At 36.3% G+C, this 18,670-nt stretch overlaps 1 protein-coding gene across 2 annotated transcripts in view; it reads right to left on the bottom strand.

The window, feature by feature from the left end:
* The window catches only part of HSPA14 (heat shock protein family A (Hsp70) member 14), a 36,862-nt gene that overhangs the window by 5,381 nt on the left and 12,811 nt on the right, over positions 1–18,670 (bottom strand). For both annotated transcript variants that reach the window (XM_002929879.4, XM_034643764.1), the window contains 3 exons: positions 17,510–17,671; positions 15,814–15,969; positions 13,754–13,856 (listed from right to left, as the gene is read on the bottom strand). In XM_002929879.4, coding sequence (XP_002929925.1) covers positions 13,754–13,856; positions 15,814–15,969; positions 17,510–17,671 — 421 coding nt within the window. The remainder of the gene's footprint in view (positions 1–13,753; positions 13,857–15,813; positions 15,970–17,509; positions 17,672–18,670) is intronic.

The following is an 18,670-nucleotide window of genomic DNA, read 5'->3' as shown; positions in this document are numbered from 1 at the left end:
TGGAGAGTCAATATATATATTCCTAACAAAATTAATGCTCAAAAACCAATCTTAATGAGACAAAGATAAGTGATTTTCCCAATACAGTTTATAACAATAAAGCTGCTTGCTTAATTCAGGAGAGTAACGTGAATAAAGTGAGAATTTCAATAAAGAGAGAGAAAATATAAAAAAATACCAAACAGAAATCACAGAACTGAAGAATATAGTAAATGAAAAATTCAGTAGAGAGGTTAAATAGCACATCAGATGAAGCAAAAGAAAGGATTTGTGAACTCAGAGACAGGACAGAGGAATTCACTTAGAGGAGCAAAAAGAAAAAAGAATGAAAAAGAATTAAGACAGCTTAAGAGACTTATGGGACAATAGTAAGTATACTAATATACACATTATAGAGGTCCTAGAAGGAGAAGAGAAAGAAAAAAGGGGCAGAATGCATATTAAAAGACATAATGGCTGAAAACTTACTTAACCTGGGGAAAGAAAGAGATATACAGATCCAGTAAGCCCAAAAATTACCAAGTAAGATGAATAAAGAGACCCACACTGAAATTAAAGTGTCAATAGGGCACATGAGTGGTTCAGTTGGTTAAGTGCCCCTCTTAATTTCAGCTCAGTTCATGATGTCAGGGTTATGAGATTGACCCCTGCATGGGGCTCATAGCTGGGCGTGGAGCCTACTTAAGATTCTCTCTCTCCCTTTCCCTCTACCCACCCTCCTGCCCCCCCCCCCAATGTCAAAAGTTAAAAGACAGAATCTTAAAGGCAGCAAGAGAAAAGGAACTTGTTACATACAAGGGACCCTCTCATAAGATGATAAGCAGATATTTCAACAGAAATTTTCCAAACCAGATGTGAGACATTCTAAGTGCTGAAGAAAAAACCTGTCAGCCAAGAATACTCTACCCGGCAAAGCTGTACTGCAGAACTGATGGAGATATAAAGTGTTTTACACACAAATGAAAGCTGATGGGAGTATACTAGACTAGCCTTATAAGTAATGTTCAAGGGAGTTCTTCAAGTTGAAACAAAAGGATGCTAATTAATAACCTGAAAACATATGAAACTATAAAACTCACTGGTAAAGGTAAATATACAGTTGACCCTTGAATAATTCAAAGGTCAGGAACACTGATTTCCTGCATAGTTGAAAATCCATGTATAACCTCTGACTACCCCAAAACTTAACTACTAATAGCCTACTGTTGACCAGAAGCCTTACCAAGAACACGGTCAAGAAACACACATTTTATATGTTATACGTATTATATACTGTATTTTTACAATAAAGTAGGCTTGAGAAAAAATGTTAAGAAAATCACAAAGAACAGAAAATCCATTTACAGCACTTTATTGTATTTACTGAAAAAAAATCCATTTATGAGCAGATCTGCACAATTCAACCTGTGTTGTTCACAGGTCAACTGTAATTAAATTCAGAATACTCTAATATTGTAATGGTGGGGGGTGAGTCACTTATAACTCCAGTATAAAGTTTAAAAGAAAAAAACCATTAAAAGTAACTAATAATTAATTAATGGAAACACAATACAAAAAGATGTAAATTGTGACATCAAAAACATAAAACATGGAGAGGAGAAGCGTAAAAATGTAGAGCTTCTGTATGTGTTCAAAGTTAAGCTGTTATTAGTTTCAAATAAGGCTATTATAAGGATGTTTTATATAAGCTTCATGGTAACCATAAAGCAAAAACCAATAGTAGATATAACAAAAGATTAATATATGAAAGCACATTACTATACAAAAAAATCATCAAATCACAAAGGAAGAAGGAAGAAAGGAACACATGAACTACAAAACAGAAAATTAGCAAAATGGCAAGAGTTAAGTTCATACTTACCAAAAATTACTTTAAATTATTTTTTGTACACTAACAACAAATTATTGGAAAGAGAAATTAAGAAGACAATCCTATTCACAACAGCAATAAAAAGAATAAAATACTTAGGAATAAATTCAACCGAGGAGATGAACAATCTATACACTGAAAACTATAAAGATATTGATGAAAGAAACTGAAGAAGACATTAATAAGTTGAAAGATATTCCATGTTCATGGATTGGAAGAATTAATACTGTTAAAACGCCCACACTACCCAAAGTGATCTACAGATTCAATGCAATCCTATCAAAATTCTAATGGCATTTTTCACAGAAATAGAAAAGACAATCCCAAAATCCATACGGAACCACAGAAGACCCAAAATAGCCAAAGCAATCCTGAGAAAGAACAAAGTTGGAGCATCACACTTCCTGATTTTAAAATATATTACAGGGGCGCCTGGGTGGCACAGCGGTTAAACGTCTGCCTTCGGCTCAGGGCGTGATCCCGGCGTCATGGGTTCGAGCCCCACATCAGGCTCCTCCGCTAGGAGCCTGCTTCTTCCTCTCCCACTCCCCCTGCTTGTGTTCCCTCTCTTGCTAGCTGTCTCTATCTCTATCAAATAAATAAATAAAATCTTTAAAAAAAAAAATAAAAAAAATAAAAAAAATAAAATAAAATATATTACAAAGCTATAGTAATCAGAACAGAATGCTATTGGCACAGAAGCACACACACAAATCAACAGAATAAAGAGCTCAGAAAAAAGCCCACGCATAAACGGTCAATTAATTTTCAACAAAGGAACCAAGAATATACAACAGGGAAAGGACAGTCTCCTTAGTAGGTGGTGTGGGGGAAAGTGGATATGCACAGGCAAAAGAATAAAACTGTACCATTATGTTATACCATAAAAAAAAAAAATTCAATTCAAATTGAAGACTTCAATTAAGACACGAAACTGTAAAACTCCTAGAAGAAAACATAGGGGGTAAAGCTCCTGGACATTGGTCTTAGTAGTGATTTTTGGATTTGACACCCAAAGCAAAGACAATAAAACCAAAAAAAGTAACACCAAACTAAAAAGCTACTGAACAACAAAGGAAACCATTAACAAAATGAAAAGGTAACCTGTAAAAAGGGAAAAAATATTTGCAAACCATATATCTGAAAAGGGGTTAATATGCAAAATATACAAGGAAGTCGTAAACTCAAAAGCAAAAAACCAAACAACGTAATTAAAAAATGGGTGAAGGACTTAAATAGACATTTTTCTGAAGAAGATATACAGGTAGCTAAGAGACACATGAAAAGATGCTAAATATCACTAATCATAAGGCAAATGCAAATCAAAACCACAATGAGATATCACCTCACACTTGTTAGGGTGGCTCTCATCAAAAACACAAGAGATAACATGTATTGGCAAAAATACAGACAGAAGGGAACCCTTGTACACTGTTGGGAATGTAAAATGATAGAGCCACTATGAAAAACAGTATGGAAATTCCTCAAGAAATTAAAAATAGAATTACTACATGATCCAGCAATCCCACTTCTGAGTATACATTCAAAGGAAATGAAATCACTATCTCAAAGAAATATGTGTACTCTCATGTTCATTACAGCATTATTCACAATACCCAACACATGGAAATATCCTAAGTGTTTGTTGATGGATGGATGGATGAAGATGTGGCATAAATATAAACACAAAGCAATATTATTCAATCTTTAAAAAGAGGGAAATCCTGTTATTTGCAACAACATGAATCAATCTGGAAGGCATTATGGGAGGTAAAATAAGCTAGAAAGAGAAAGACAAATACTGCATGGTGTCACTTATATGTGGAATCTAAAAAAAGAAAAAAATGTCAAACTCATAGAAACAAGGTAGAAAAGTGTTTGGAGCTAAGTGGTGGGGGAAATAGGGAGAGGTTGGTAAAAGGATACAAAATTTCAGTTTTAAGTGAATAAGGTCTGAGGATCTAATGTATAACATGGTGACCATAGTTGATAATATTGTACTGTGTAATTGAGATTTGTTAAGAAAGCAAACTTAAGTGTTTTCATCTCTGACCCAAAAAGGTAAAAATATGGGGTGACAGATGTGTTAATTAACTCCATGGTGGGAATCCTATCACAATGTATACATATATCAAATCTTACCTGTACACTACAAATACCTTACAATTGTATTTGTCAATTACGACTCAATAAAGCTGAATAAAATTGCTCCTTTATAAAGACCTTAATTTCCTAATTCCTACACATTTAACACATCTCCATAGGTACACAGAATACTGAATAAATAGGTAGCTCAAGAAGGGAAATCATCAATAATTACTTATTTCACAGTCTTTTTATGGATGTTCTCAAAGCTTAGTGTGTTAGAGAAAAGGATCAACTGATGAAAACTAGGCCTCTTTAACATTAGGTGTGAGATGAGGAGTAATACCATACTGATCTTCGGGTGAGGGCATGAGGTACATCAGCTGAGTGAAACAAAAAAAGAAAAGCAGGTTTGCCGTGGCAAAGTTCCCTAAGACCTCCCTAAAAGGTCTGTTTTGGAAGTAAGTAAAAATAAAAGTCTTCTCTAAAACTTTATGATCTCACGTAAATACCATGAGAAAAAAAATATAGAATATGCCTTTTCAAATCTCTCATAATCAACATCAAAAAGCTTTATTAAGAAGCAATTAAGCGATGCTATGCAAAAATAAACAAAAAACAAAAAACAAAAAAACCCAACAAGAAAAAACCAAAAAACTTGGGGCGCCTGGGTGGCTCAGTCCTTAAGTGTCTGCCTTCAGCTCAGGGCATGATCCCAGGGTACTGGAATCGAGCCCCCCATCGGGCTCCCTGCTCTGCTGGGAGCCTGCTTCTTTCTCTCCCACTCCCCCTGCTTGTGCTCCCTCTCTCACTGGCTGTCTCGCTCTCTGTCAAATAAATAAATAAAATCTTAAAAAATCCCAAAAAACCAAAAAACTAGAAAATCTTGGCTTTTGGAATTTTCATTTAAAAAAGTAAAAAAAAATACTAACAACATGTTTGTTATCATTAATGCTGACCATACCACCAAGTATTAATTCAAATAAATTCTTTAAACATCTAGTCTGTAGTATGAGATTTCTTTTGTGATTTAAATTTTAATAGAATATACATATTTTGAACATAAGTAACTTGTCTTACTAAAGGCTTTTCAAATATAACTTTCACAGTAATTTCATAAAACTGCTGTTAAAAAAATCAAACCATCCTAATTACCTGGGTATTAAAAACATGAATCTAAACAACAAAAAGGAAAAAAAATTACAGATTATTCTAAAAATAAAAGAAAATAATAAAATCTGTCAAAGCTTATGGAATAAAACCAAAGCTATTAAGAAGTGAAACTATAGTTAATTTTTTTATTAGGGAAAAAAATGAAAAAATAAATTGGCATTCAATATAAGAATTTAGAAAAATATGAAAGTGTCCTGGAAAGACTAGAAGAAATAAGGAGAAAATCAGAAATAAACCAACTGGAAAAGAAAAAAAACATGACTTAAAAATAGATCTAAAAAAGTTTTTTGGGAGATAGTAGTGGCAGGAGTTGGAGCAAAAAAACCCCCAAAAAACAAAACAAAAAACCAAGAAAACTTCTGTCAAACCTAGAAAAGGAAATTCAAAAAGCAAAAAATAAAAAATAGAGAAATTGTCCAGATCTCAAAAATTTCTCTATACTTTTACATTTTAATATCAAAAGCTATATAAAAATTAAAAATTATAAATTATACAAAGTCAAATGTTAAAAATTTAAGAAATCATCATGAAATAGGTCTGCGAAATACTTAAATTCAAAATTGAAGCAGTAAAGAGAAATCATGAAAGTTTCTTTAGAACTTCTGAGGAACAGAGAATATCCATAGAATACTTAAGATGAAATCGTATCAAATTCATCTTATAAGCACCTGATAACCCAGGAAAAAAACCACAAAAACAAACACCAATAAACAAAACCCTATGGAACAGAGGTTGCAAAGTAGCAACTTGCAAATCTTACCATGCAAAATGTTTTCTCTCTCTACACAGTATTATTAGAAGTTCTGAATGAGTCACTAACATTTAAACAGTAAATTAAAAAAAAAAGAAAAAATCAAAACATTATGTAAAAATACCTCTAGAAGGACTCACAAAAAACCAGTAACATTAGTTACCTCCAAGGAGGGAAAAAGACTGGGTGGTTGGGGGTGGGGGAATCTTTTGCATTTTGAATTATGCAAATATAAAACCAATTCAAAATAAACAGTAAAAATTTTTACTCAAAGTCCCTGAGAGTCTGTTAAAAAGTCAAAGGCTTCAGTAGCACTAGACTGCATCCCTGAAAGACAGTTTAAGTGGGCAGCTGCTACCCCTTTTGGAGGACAGCCTATATGTGGCAGGCCCACCACTACCACCACTACCTCCTGTGTCCCTCACAACAGCTAGTGGTCACTTGCCATTTATAGTCATATATTTACTCTTCCTTTTTTTACAGCAAAGAGTTTAATGTGAAATTTTTCAAACTCTCCAAACCCATCTCTCAATCTAGTAGGAAAATGAAAGAAAGACCAAAAGGATTGTGTGTTTCAAGGAAAATGGGGAATATACTTCCTTTTTGAAGAATGGCATGATACACTCAACCTGCTGCCTTATGTGGCTGCCAGGCAGCTTAACTATGGTGTAGTACTTAAAATACTCATATAGTTTATGTATAGAAAGAAATGGACTTTTTTATATCATCTGTGGGGAAAATCTCAGCACTGGTGCATCAGGTATGATGAATCAAATGTTGTCTTTCTGACTGACATTATATTCTGCAATAAATACTACCAATAGCTCTGTCCCTGTAAAAGATTTGACTGGCTCACTCCTACTCAAATGAAATGAATACTTTGGAAACTCACTTGACAAGGGATCTGGCACACTTTCTTTTGTTGAACTTAATTTACAGATATGTAAATCATATCTAAAATCACATTCCCACATTATGTGGTAAAGATTCATTTTAGAATTCTACATATATCTTTGGAGTAGTTATGTTGAATACATATTTAAAAACCACAGTACAAAGGTTCTGTCCTTGTTTAGAGAAACCAATTTTTAAAAATAATATTTATTTGACAGAGAGAGAAAGCATACACATGTGCACAGATTGGGGGAGGGCAGAAGGAGAGGGAGAGGGACAAGCAGATCCCTGCTGAGCGTGGGTTTGATCCCAGGATACTGAGATCATGTCCTGAGCCAAAGTCAGACACTTAACTGACCGAGCCATCCAGGCACCCCTAGAGAAACCTATTTTGTGAGTAGATATTTTTCATGATGAAAATGAAAAAAATGAAACATTACTCCTAGTTAAAGGGTTAAAAAAATTTTTAAAAGATTTTTATTTATTTATTTGAGAGAGTGAGAGGGAACATGAGCAGGGAAGAGGCAGAGGGAGAAGCAGACTTCCTGCTGAGTGTGAAGCCCAACTCGGGGCTTGATCCCAGGACCCTGGGATCATGACCTGAGCCAAAGACAGACGCTTAACCGACTGAGCCACCCAGGTACCCCTATAAAGGATTTAAGGCTGAATTCTATACCAAACATAATTCAAAATGTAAAATCTGACACTGACATTATGGAACAGAAGAAAAGGGGTTTCAAGGTTCCAAATCTGGAGAAATTAGTTGTGAAAGAAACATTAATTATTAAATATTTCTATTTGTAAATTTGCTATTTTTTTCAAGCTGGAATTTAAAATGTAACCTCCATTATCAGATATTTGTATTTTTATACTGAGTTCAGACTGATATTTTCTGACAGTTGTGTTTTCCTATACCTGACAACTTTACTCACGTTCGCGCCTGGCCCCTACAACTAACTGCTAGAGCGTGTAACCTCTCCCACACGGTGCCTCAGGCTATGAAGAAAAGGAAGATTACTAATATTAACCTCTTTCCGAGGAACACTGTGTATGATTACATTACCTTGGAATAAAGTTAAAGTAATGGAAGTTTTGGTTTAGAAGGTATTTTTCTGAGTAAATGAATCAGATATATTGTGGTATTTTGTCATTCTAAGTTCAAACATTTGAGTCAAAAGGAATATTGCTCTTATTTCTTTAAGCGTGTCTCAGGAGTTTTTTCTTTTAGAGAGAGAGAGAGAGAGAAGTAGCCTCTGCTTATAAAGTTACAACCTTGGATAAGGCAGATCTTCAAGGAAGGAGCAGGTCATGCTCCTGGACTGAAAAAGAAGGGAGGTAGGAACAGTAAAGATAAGAAAAGGACCAAGCTGTCCCTCCAGCGTATAATAAGCTTATTTGAACAATGCTTGAGATTCACCCATATGCCTCTCACTATCCCTAAACAGAAGCCCTGGGGCCTGATAAGCAATGGTTCAGGAGATGCCATGGACAACTCATCACGTAGGGTTGAGAGAATGAGTTGGGAGGCCAGTAGCTAAGGCACTTTTTTTTTTTTTTTTTAAGGATTTTACTTATTTATTTGAGACAGAGAGAGAGAACATGAGCAGGGGGAGGGGGCAGTGGGAGACGAAGAGCGAGAAGCAGACTACCCACTCAGCAGAGAGCCCGACATGGGGCTTGATCCCAGGACCCTGAGGTCATGACCTGAGCTAAAGGCAGACGTTCAACTGACTGAGCCACCCAGGTGCCCCACTAAGGCACTTCTTAGACCAGTGAAACCAAAAAGCAGAACCATCCTCCTTTAAAGCATTTGATATCAAAAGGGGTTACTTTGTTCAGACAATATGGTTAAGGTAGAGAAGCCTGAAAGACACCATCTACTCCTTCCTGCTAACCCACGTAAATAAGGTGAAAATAAAAAAAAAAATAATCACAGAAAATTAATGTATTAAAAGAATAATTCTTCATAACCAAATGAGGTCTATCTCAGGAATACTATTCCACATTAGGAAATAATCAATAATTTATCACACAACTTTAAGACAAATATAAAGGAAACCATAAGCCTGCCTTGCAGGTGTCCAGAAAATACATCTGTAAAGACTCACCACCTATTCATATTAACACAGGAAATGTGAGGAAAAGAGAAAATGAGATAGAGAATCTATTTCTTTTTTTTTTTTTAACTTTTTTTTTTTTTTAAAGATTTTATTTATTTATTTGACAGAGATAGAGACAGCCAGCGAGAGAGGGAACACAAGCAGGGGGAGTGGGAGAGGAAGAAGCAGGCTCACAGCAGAGGAGCCTGACGTGGGGCTCGATCCCATAACGCCGGGATCACGCCCTGAGCCGAAGGCAGACGCTTAACCGCTGTGCCACCCAGGCGCCCCCTCTTTTTTTTTTTTTTTTAAGATTTTATGTATTTATTTGTCAGAGAGAGAGAGCGAGCACAAGCAGGCGGAGCAGGCAGAGGGAGAAGCAGGCTCCCCACTAAGCAGGGAGCCCGAGGTGGGACTTGATCCCAGGACTGTGAGATCATGACCTGAGCCGAAGGCAGACACTTAGCCAACTGAGCCACCCAGGTGCCCCAACTATTTCACCCAATTACCAGCAATTACATTTTTTGTTAAAAGACTAATAAAATATTCCTCTAAAAAAGAGCGGAAAGAAGGAAGGAAGTTCTGACCGAGGCAACCAAATATATATAAAAAAGTGAGGGATACACATTTGAGGGAGAAAATATCACCACTCAGAGGTATAACCCTCTCCCAGAACTCTTGGCCTACCCCAACTACCACCCCCCATTTTCCTGCTGCCCTTATAGCAAAACTTCTCAAGAGAGTTCTCTGTACTTGCTGTGTCCACAATCCTATCTTTTTTAATTTTTTTTTTAAGATTTCTTATTTATTTATTTGACAGAGAGAGAGAGACAGCCAATGAGAGAGGAAACACAAGCAGGGGGAGTGGGAGAGGAAGAAGCAGGCTCCCAGTGGAGGAACCTGATGTGGGGCTCAAACCCAGAACGCCAGGATCACGCCCTGAGCCGAAGGCAGACGCTTAATGACTGAGCCACCGGCGCCCCCACAATCCTACCTTCTATTCTACATTAAACTTACTCCAGTAGCGTGTTTCTCTCTATAACTCCACTAACACCACTATGACTAGGCACTTGCACATTGCCAAACCCAGCAGTCAGTTTTCGGGCCTCACCTGCTGGGCCTCCAGCAGCACAGGGCAGGTGATCTTTCCCTCCCTGACGTGGACAATTTTACTTTGTGTCCTGGTTCTCATGTCTCCTCACTGGCTAGTCCTAAATCCCCTGTGCCACATCCCCTTTCAGCTTGTAAATGTCCAGAGGCCCTGGACCCTGTCCCGAGGTCTCTTCTCTGTTGTGGCTCTATTTCATCCAGTCATGGCTCTAAGCGGCACACAGGCACTGATGAATGTAGATCTCCAGCTCAGAACTCTCTCCTAAAATCCAGACTCACATGTCCAACCACACTGTACTCCTGCCCCTGCAGCCAGAGACATCCATGCTGTGTTTCTTAAAAGTTTTAAAATTTGGGATTTACTCCTAAATTTCATTCTAAGGAAATTAAGGATGTTCACAAAGCCACAAAGACTGCTTTTTATAAAACCAAAATAACCTATACAACTAAAATAAAGAATTGGTTTTATAAATTACGGTATGTCAATACAATCAAATACCATGGGGGAACAAGATCTTCAGTTTGAGATTTCAACAAATTCTGGAAGCTGGAAGAGAGGTAACTGTCTTAAAGCAGATGAAGTTTGAGATAACCAAGGAGAAAGCAAGGTGGTCTGACGTACACAGAATCCCAGTGTGGCCCAGGCCTTGGAAGCACCAAGCACCACAGGAAGGGAGGCTGAAGCAGAGACATGAAAGCAGGATGATTGGTAGAGAGGATACATGCAGAGTGACTGCATTCCCCAAAGCCCTTCCCCTCACCCAGACAGGAGGCCACCAGCACCTTCTCCCACACTCAGGGATGGAGGTTTGGACCAGTTACGGGATGTGGGTACAAAGCTACTGCACAGGGCAGGAGTGGGCATGGTGCTGAAAGCAGGTGGAATAAGGGAAAGTGCACATATTAAGAAATAGGAACCTTGAGGCTCCTGCTCTCAGAAGGCCAGAAACCAGACATGTCCTTCTCGAGCAAAAGATCAGAGGATTCCTTCTGAGAAAAAAAAAAAAAATACTGCTAAGAAGAGACTTCCAGACACTAAGGTGAGAAAGGCAGTGGGCATAGCCATGGGTGAAGAAAGAGCTTGGGTTCTGGAGGCAGACTGCCCACGCTCCAGTCCCAGCTCCACCACTTATGCACTTCACCTCTTTGGAAACCTCTTAGTTTCCTCACCTGAAAATGGAGATCATGGTGCCTACCTCATGGTGCTGTTGTGTGGATTAAACGTTTTAAGGCAAGTAAAAGTCCAATCATTTCCTCCTCCTTCCCTGTAAGAGGGTTAAACATCCCCACCCATTGCCACTGCGACGACTCTGCCTCTCTGCAGGTGGTGTGAATTTCCCCGGCCCACTGTCAGCCTGGCCCTGTGTCTAGCTTTGGCCAACCGCATGTGAATACACTGAAGCACACCATATTGAAGCAGACGCTTTTTAAAGCCACGCATGTTCTTGTAAGCTCTCTCCTTCTTTCCCCTCTGCCATGAGAAATGCATGTCCCAGAGAGCTGCTCCTTTAGCCTGGGTCCTGGAGTGGGAAGCACGGAGAAGACAGCCAGAGCAACAGACCTACAGCCACCTTCAGCAGCCCGCATGAAAGTGAGAAAAAATTGTTTTACGATAGAAAACCACTGAGATTTGGGGCGTGCTTGTTACTGTAAGAAGGTCAACAAACTACAAAGACAACTCTATTTTTAAGTTCTCAAAAGTCTATACTTTAGAAATACGTGGGGAGTGAATCTTTAACAACATTCTTAATTCTAAGAATATATTCGACCTGAATTCAAGCAATTGAGAAATGTACCATTTGTGATATCTAAATGTCAAGGCTCTATGACCAGTTAATGAGGGAAGAGAACTTAGGTTAATTGATCACTTACAATATGCTACACATGGTATTTGACTTAATCCTTGTAACAACCCTGTAGAATAAGTTATAATACTCACTTAAAAGGTAAGTATTTTCACCCTCCTAATAAGAAGAGACAGAGAAGGTTCAGGAAATTAAGTGATTTGGAATAAAGTCTACTCTGGAACTATTAGCACCATGAGCCTTCCAGTTCAGGTGGGTCTGTCTCCAAACCCACTCACTTCCCACCATGGCCTTGCCACCGTTCTACTACATGTCTTATCCTCCATGATCCACCCCCAGCCCTCAAGCACCTAGCACAATGCCTGGCATGTTGTAAGTGTTCCCCCCCCCCGCCCAAAAAAAACTTCTTGAATTAAACTGCAAAGAAAACCACCCAAAAAACAAAAATACCCCAATTTCCTCTATATAGTGTATACCAAAATAGTTAAAATAGATAATCTTTCAAACTATAGACAATTTAAAAGAAAACAGTATTAAATGTCTGTCATACATCTGAACAGAGATGGAATTTATAAACTTAGAAGCTGTTGAAGAAATCAGAGTGACAGACAACAGATTTAAATAAATAAATGAAATTTCTGTATGTCAAGTCCCCTCCTTCCCTCAGAAGACCAAAATTAAACAGTAAACTACAGGTCTTAGAAGAAGATTGCAGTAAATTATAGTTAATATACTGATTATATAAAACATTTGTACAAAAAAATTTTTTTTAAAAAATACTAAGATTTACATAAATAGGCAAAGCATATCAAACAAGTAGTTACACAGAAGGAAATAAAAAACTGAATAAACATTTAAGAGATAATCCTCTAAGCATCAATAAAATACAAAGACCTATTGTTTCTCAAAAATCAAATGGACAATTTATTACTTTAAATGATAAGACTCAGAGTTGGCAACGGGATTTGAGTATTAGTAAGTTCAACTCTTTTAGAAAGTATTTGAAGGTAAAAATAGTCTAATGCTATTTATATTCTTCAACCCAGTAATTTTACAATGGGAATCATCCCAAATACTGTAAAAGTTGATGTCCAAAGATGGACATCACTGTTTAGGAGACAGGGAGCCCAACCTAGTGTCCACGATAGAATGAAATAATGTATTGGTGCCTTTCCTTTCCTAGGATATTAAGAATCTATTTAAAATTGTGTTTATGAACGTTATACAGTAATATGGTGAAAGAAACTGGTTATATTATATAAAGAAATAAAATTCAAAATTCTACATACAGATTGGAATAGTTAGAAATGTTACAAAACACAACAGTGGTTGCCTTTTGGTATTTCCTGAATTTTCTTTCATGAATGCTTATTATTTTAATAATAGAAAATATACATTTTAAAGGAATACAAATAATCTTAGGGGAAAAAAGAAAACATTAACAATTTGAATATCTTTGAAAGTCTCAAAATACCCTGTTACGTGAGCAGAGAGAAGCGGAACGGTGTACTGGTTAAAGAGCTGACTCGGGACCTTGGGTTAGCTCTGCCACTAACCACATGATTGCCAGGAAATTATTCATTTCTCTGTACCTTGGTGTATTCACTCATAAAATGCAGATAAATAAAAGCACCTGCCTCATAGAGTTGTTGGTGAGTATTCAATGAGTTAATCCATGTAAAATACTTAGAAACAGTGCTTTGCACATAGTAAACATGCAAATATCCATCAGCTTTTGCTTACATCTTAAAAAATATACTGGAAAGAACTATTCTTTTTTGCTAGGAAACTGATAAATATGTATCACTGGAGCCAGTAATAAAAATTCAATTTTCCTTATTCATTAACACAAGCTCAGAAAATATTTAAATTAATGAAAATATTATTTCGGTACCAAGGGGCTATTTCCTAAATTCCAAGTCTGATACTACTCCTAAAATAAATAAGAAAAATACAGAAGTATTACCTTATTGATATCATCTGCTGTAAATCCACTTTGTTCTAAGAGTTCTCTGATTGCTTCTATACATTTATTAAAAAGTGGAGAACAGAGAAGTTCAAATCTTGCTCTGTACACACACACACATACACACATACATACACAGAGGAAAAGACATAGAGAAAAGGCTTAGTACAATTAAGACAATTTTTCTTGTGAAGAGTAATGCCAAAACCTAATGTGATGGTTCTCTTAAAAATAGGTTTATGATCAGAACAAGATACTTAATACACAACAGTAAAATACCATGGGGTGGGGGGAAGGGACATCTAAGTTATTCCTCTGTAAATGTATGAAGACATTCAATGTCAAATTCAGAAGACTCTTACCCATGGCTTACTTGTAAGCTTTCAAAAAACCTAAAAAATACATTCTCAACAAAGCCACAGATTCAAATCAAACCATCATTTGGAAGCTTTTGGTATTTTTGATGTTAAAAGTTTAAAAACCTATTTATTTTTTCTTTATAATGTGAGACTATGCTGTACATAAGTTTAGTTCTCTTGCTCTGAGGAGCCTGAATACTAGCATATAATTTTAAGAAAGATCTAGGTTTATGAAAAATGTACTCCCTAATTTCATACTAAACTTAAATGCAAAAACTTAAATGACAAATTTTTAAATTTATTTGTGCTATCTATATATACCTGATAGTTGAAATCCTTGTGATAAAGGCAAAATTTCCTTAATAAAAAATTACATATTCTATTTCATTACTAATAACTAAGCAATAATATGCAAGCATATATTGAGTACTTGGACAAACTCAGCACCAAGTTAGGAATTCTAGAAACAAAAAATACACAACACTCTGCCCACAAAGAGATTTCAATTTAACACCTTTTAATCTTTTGGGTTATAGTTTGAAATCTCTCTTACAAGAGCTAGTGCAGGGCTAATAGAACTTTCTGTGAGCCACCAGGCTTCTGAGACTACTGAGCACTTGAACTGTGGCTACTGAGACTGAGGAATTTAATTTTTATGTTATTTATTTCTAATTAATTACAATTTAAATAGCCACAGGTCGCTAGTGGCTATTGCATCCCGCATGCAGAGCTAGAGTCTTTAGGAAAGCCAAGGGAAACAAGGAAGCTAAACTACAAGGACCAAATAAAGAGTGAATTTAACGAAAATGTAGTCAGTAGAATCCTAAAAATAATACTGTAATTCTGGAAACTTTTACTATGTTTCTAAGTCACCTGTTAGGTTGTTGGGAAGTTTAAACAGTGAAACATTGGTAGCTATTATTACGTTAATAATATGCAAGGCAAAATGATAGGGCAATGTCCTCCCTTTGGATTCTCCGGGTATAGGTGTAATCATCTGTAACCAACATTTTGGATTATGTAAAAGATAAAGGAATTTAAAACAATTTTATGCACATTAAACCTGTGTTTACTAAATCAACACTATCAAAATTTAAAATGTTGACAATGGGTGAGCGAGGCAACAGACATCAATCAATCTTTGGTAGAATGTGATAGGGAGTATGAACTCAGGAGTCAAACTTGCGGGGTTTGAACCCCTGTCCATCACTAATATTACACATACTTACTGTGTGACCCTGGGCAAGGATGAAACTTCTCTGTTTCAGCTTCCTCATGTGTAAAATAAGGAAAACAATACTACTACTTACCTCATTATGAGGATTTGCTGAGTTAATATATATTACTACTTAGATACAGCCTGCCATGTTGTTTTAATCGAGTAAGTACCACTGAAACACGAGCAAGCCCCACATAAACTTTAGCAACAACAAGCCTTTCTTTGAAAGATCTAGGATGCCTTTTTCACACACGGCTCTTTGTAGCTGTCACTATTAGGGCAAGCAATCACAGTCGATGCCAGTACTCTAGGAGCAGTTACTTAACAAGAACTGGACCTCAGAATAAAGGCAGGAAAGCTCTCCTTTTACGGATGGCTAATAAATCTCAAAAGAACAAACAAAAAGCCCTATGTGAGAAAATTACACCTACAGATATAAATGTATTTGGAATTTAAAAATTTTTTTTGAATTTCATTTTTACCTGGACACGTTGCAGTCAAAATCTTGACCTTCATATAATGAGTCAAGGAAACAATTGGCACTTCCTAAGGTTGATAAAGAATGCTTTGCAATGTCAGCACTGTTCATCAACTTCATCATGGCTCGGGCGTTCCCTCTCACGTCATGTCTGAAGGATCTAAATCAAAAATATAGTCTTTGGAGCTTAAAAATTTCTAGGCCATTTATATATAAATTCTAATTAGATTCTATAAATTAGAATTTATAAAAACTCAAATCTGGATAATGACAAGCTCATAAATTAATATTAATATCAGATTTTAGTAACTAGGTTCCAACCCTCCAAAATTTCTGAAGAAATTCTTTGCAATTAAAAGAAGGGTCTCATCAAGGAAAATAAATAACGAATATTTTTGATACTTGGAATTGCTAAATTCTGTGGCCATAATAATAGACTGTCCTTTGAAGAAAGTAGAGTAGCTGCCATCTTTTTGCACATCTTTTTGATGTGACAAACAGAGGGTGAAGGAGATTTATGTGGCCAGGTCAAGTCTCCTATCTCTCTCTCCCTTTATAAATGCAGTATAATCATGGTTTAATGGTAAAAAATGATCTGTCCAGCACTAAAAAACAAAACTAAAAGAGCTTTTTTTTTTTTTTTTAAAGATTTTATTTATTTATTTGACAGAGAGAGAGAGCGTGCGTGCACAAGCAAGGGGAGCAGGAGAGTGAGAAGCAGTCTTCCCACTGAGCAGGTAGTCTGATTCGGGGCTCCATCCCAGGAACCTGCAATCTGGGATCATGACCTGAGCTGAAGGCAGACACTTAACCGACTGAGCCACGCAGGCACCCCTAAAAGGGCTTCTTTAAAGATATTTGACGCATATGTAAATGACAAATATGTAAAATTACCATTTCTCTATCACCAAGACAAGTTCATTGTTAAAATTGCTTGGCTCTATTTCTAAACATGTCTAATAACTGTTGGTAGTCAAATTAACAATGTCTTACTCTTGAGTTTAAAAACCTTCATAACAAAAAGCTGTATAGGTCTTTATGAAACAAGTGAGAACTGACCTCTTTTTCAAGACTTTTTTACCCAGTCGGTTTAGTCAAACTGAGGAAAATACTGTTTCAGCCAAAAAAAAAAAATTTTTTTAAGAGCGGCAATGTCCAAAATATAACCTTTATCTATTTGGCTCATGATTTTGAATGGAATAATTACACCTAGGGACAAAACTTAAATACTCCTTGTGCTAGCAGATTAGTAATTAAATAAATACTCCAAAGACACTAATTCACTAGGATGTGACTATAATGTAATGTAATCTTTATCAGATCTAAATTTTTAAAATTTGTTTAGGAGGTGGTAAGCCCTCAGTGCCTGTACCCTCCTTTATCTAGACATAACAGTGGCACCTGAGGAATTAAGAATCCAAACTTGGGATCCAAGTTCATACAGTTCAACGTCTGGTGGGCCCTCACACTAAGTGAAAAATCTGAGCACACTGCACTGTGCAACTTGGCCTCTGCTTCCCTGTAAATGCTTGGAGAGGACATCGTAACTCTAGACATGAAAATATCCAAGGCACTGGAAAATAAAAACAAAGAACATGTCCTCCCTTGCAGCAGGGCAATTTAAAATAGAAAAAAAACCAAAACACAAAACCCTGAAGAGAAACTTCAATCAAAACATCATCAAGTCCATTAATACTCACCTCTGAAACTCTGAAGCTAGATACTGTGCTAAGGTTTCTGTGAAATGTGTACCTCCAATGTTGTCATCAGTGTTTGTTGAAAGAACACGATATATTCCACTGTTCACTTCCATGACGCTGACAGATAAGGATGTTCCTCCAAGCTTAAACACCAAAATATTGCTTAAAAGAAAAATAACACGAATAAGTTGAGGGAATCACACCGCTTTAAAAGTAGGTTGGACATTAGAAGTAACTTAGTTTAACCCCTAAACATAATAAGGAAACTGAAAATCTCACACAAGTCAACTTAGATGTCCATGGTCATCACTTAGTGCTGAATTAAGCCTAGAACCCGTATCTTCTGATTTGAAGTCAAAGTTTGTTTTTACTTAGTTGTACTGGTAAAATTGGATTTTTCTGAGTACCCAGAGTTTAAGGCACTAACTTTTCTTTTCTTTTTTAATTCCAGTATAATTAACATATAGTGCAGGACACTAACCTTTCCAAGTAAGTAGAGATCTGTGATTATAGCAAATCATTAAGAGAATTAAATACAGAAATTTTATGTGCTAATATTAATCAGGTAACTACTAAAATAACACATTCTATAAAAATCAAACAAATGCAAAACTAGAAGCTAATTTCTGATATTCTATACTTATCTAGTTCACCTAAAAGTGATTTCCTACTGATTTATACATACTAGTTTTTTTAAGTGTGAGATATGAATAAGGTAAAACAACTATGGAAAATTAACACATCTGTATTAGTCTCCCTAAAGGTGTCCGTGTCGGTAATATTAAGACAAGTTTCAACAACCAAATTAGATGTCTTACTATTTCATCATCAAAAGACATCTTAAATCCTATACTGGATTTTCCCCCATTTCCTGCCACAAAAAATGTATATAAAAGTATGGTCTCTAAACATGTTTAATAATTGGAATTGATAGAAAAATTAACAGTACCCTAGCCTGAGCTAGATTTTGGTCAGGCTTGTAAATTTCAAATCTTCCTCCAATGAAGAAAGATACATGAAGGATAAGAGAAGGGCAGGAAAGCTCAATCTTCTCTTTCATCATGACCTTTCTCTGCTCTCCTAGGATGTCTGTCTCATCTATTTGAAGAGCTCCAGGTGAGTTTCAGCATCTTTTTATTCATAAAGACTTTATGTAAAAAT

Source organism: Ailuropoda melanoleuca, chromosome 15 (genome assembly GCF_002007445.2).
Source record: "Ailuropoda melanoleuca isolate Jingjing chromosome 15, ASM200744v2, whole genome shotgun sequence".
Taxonomy (NCBI): domain Eukaryota; kingdom Metazoa; phylum Chordata; class Mammalia; order Carnivora; family Ursidae; genus Ailuropoda; species Ailuropoda melanoleuca.
Note: the sequence above shows the minus strand (reverse complement) of the source record. Positions and strands in the feature narration are given on the sequence as shown.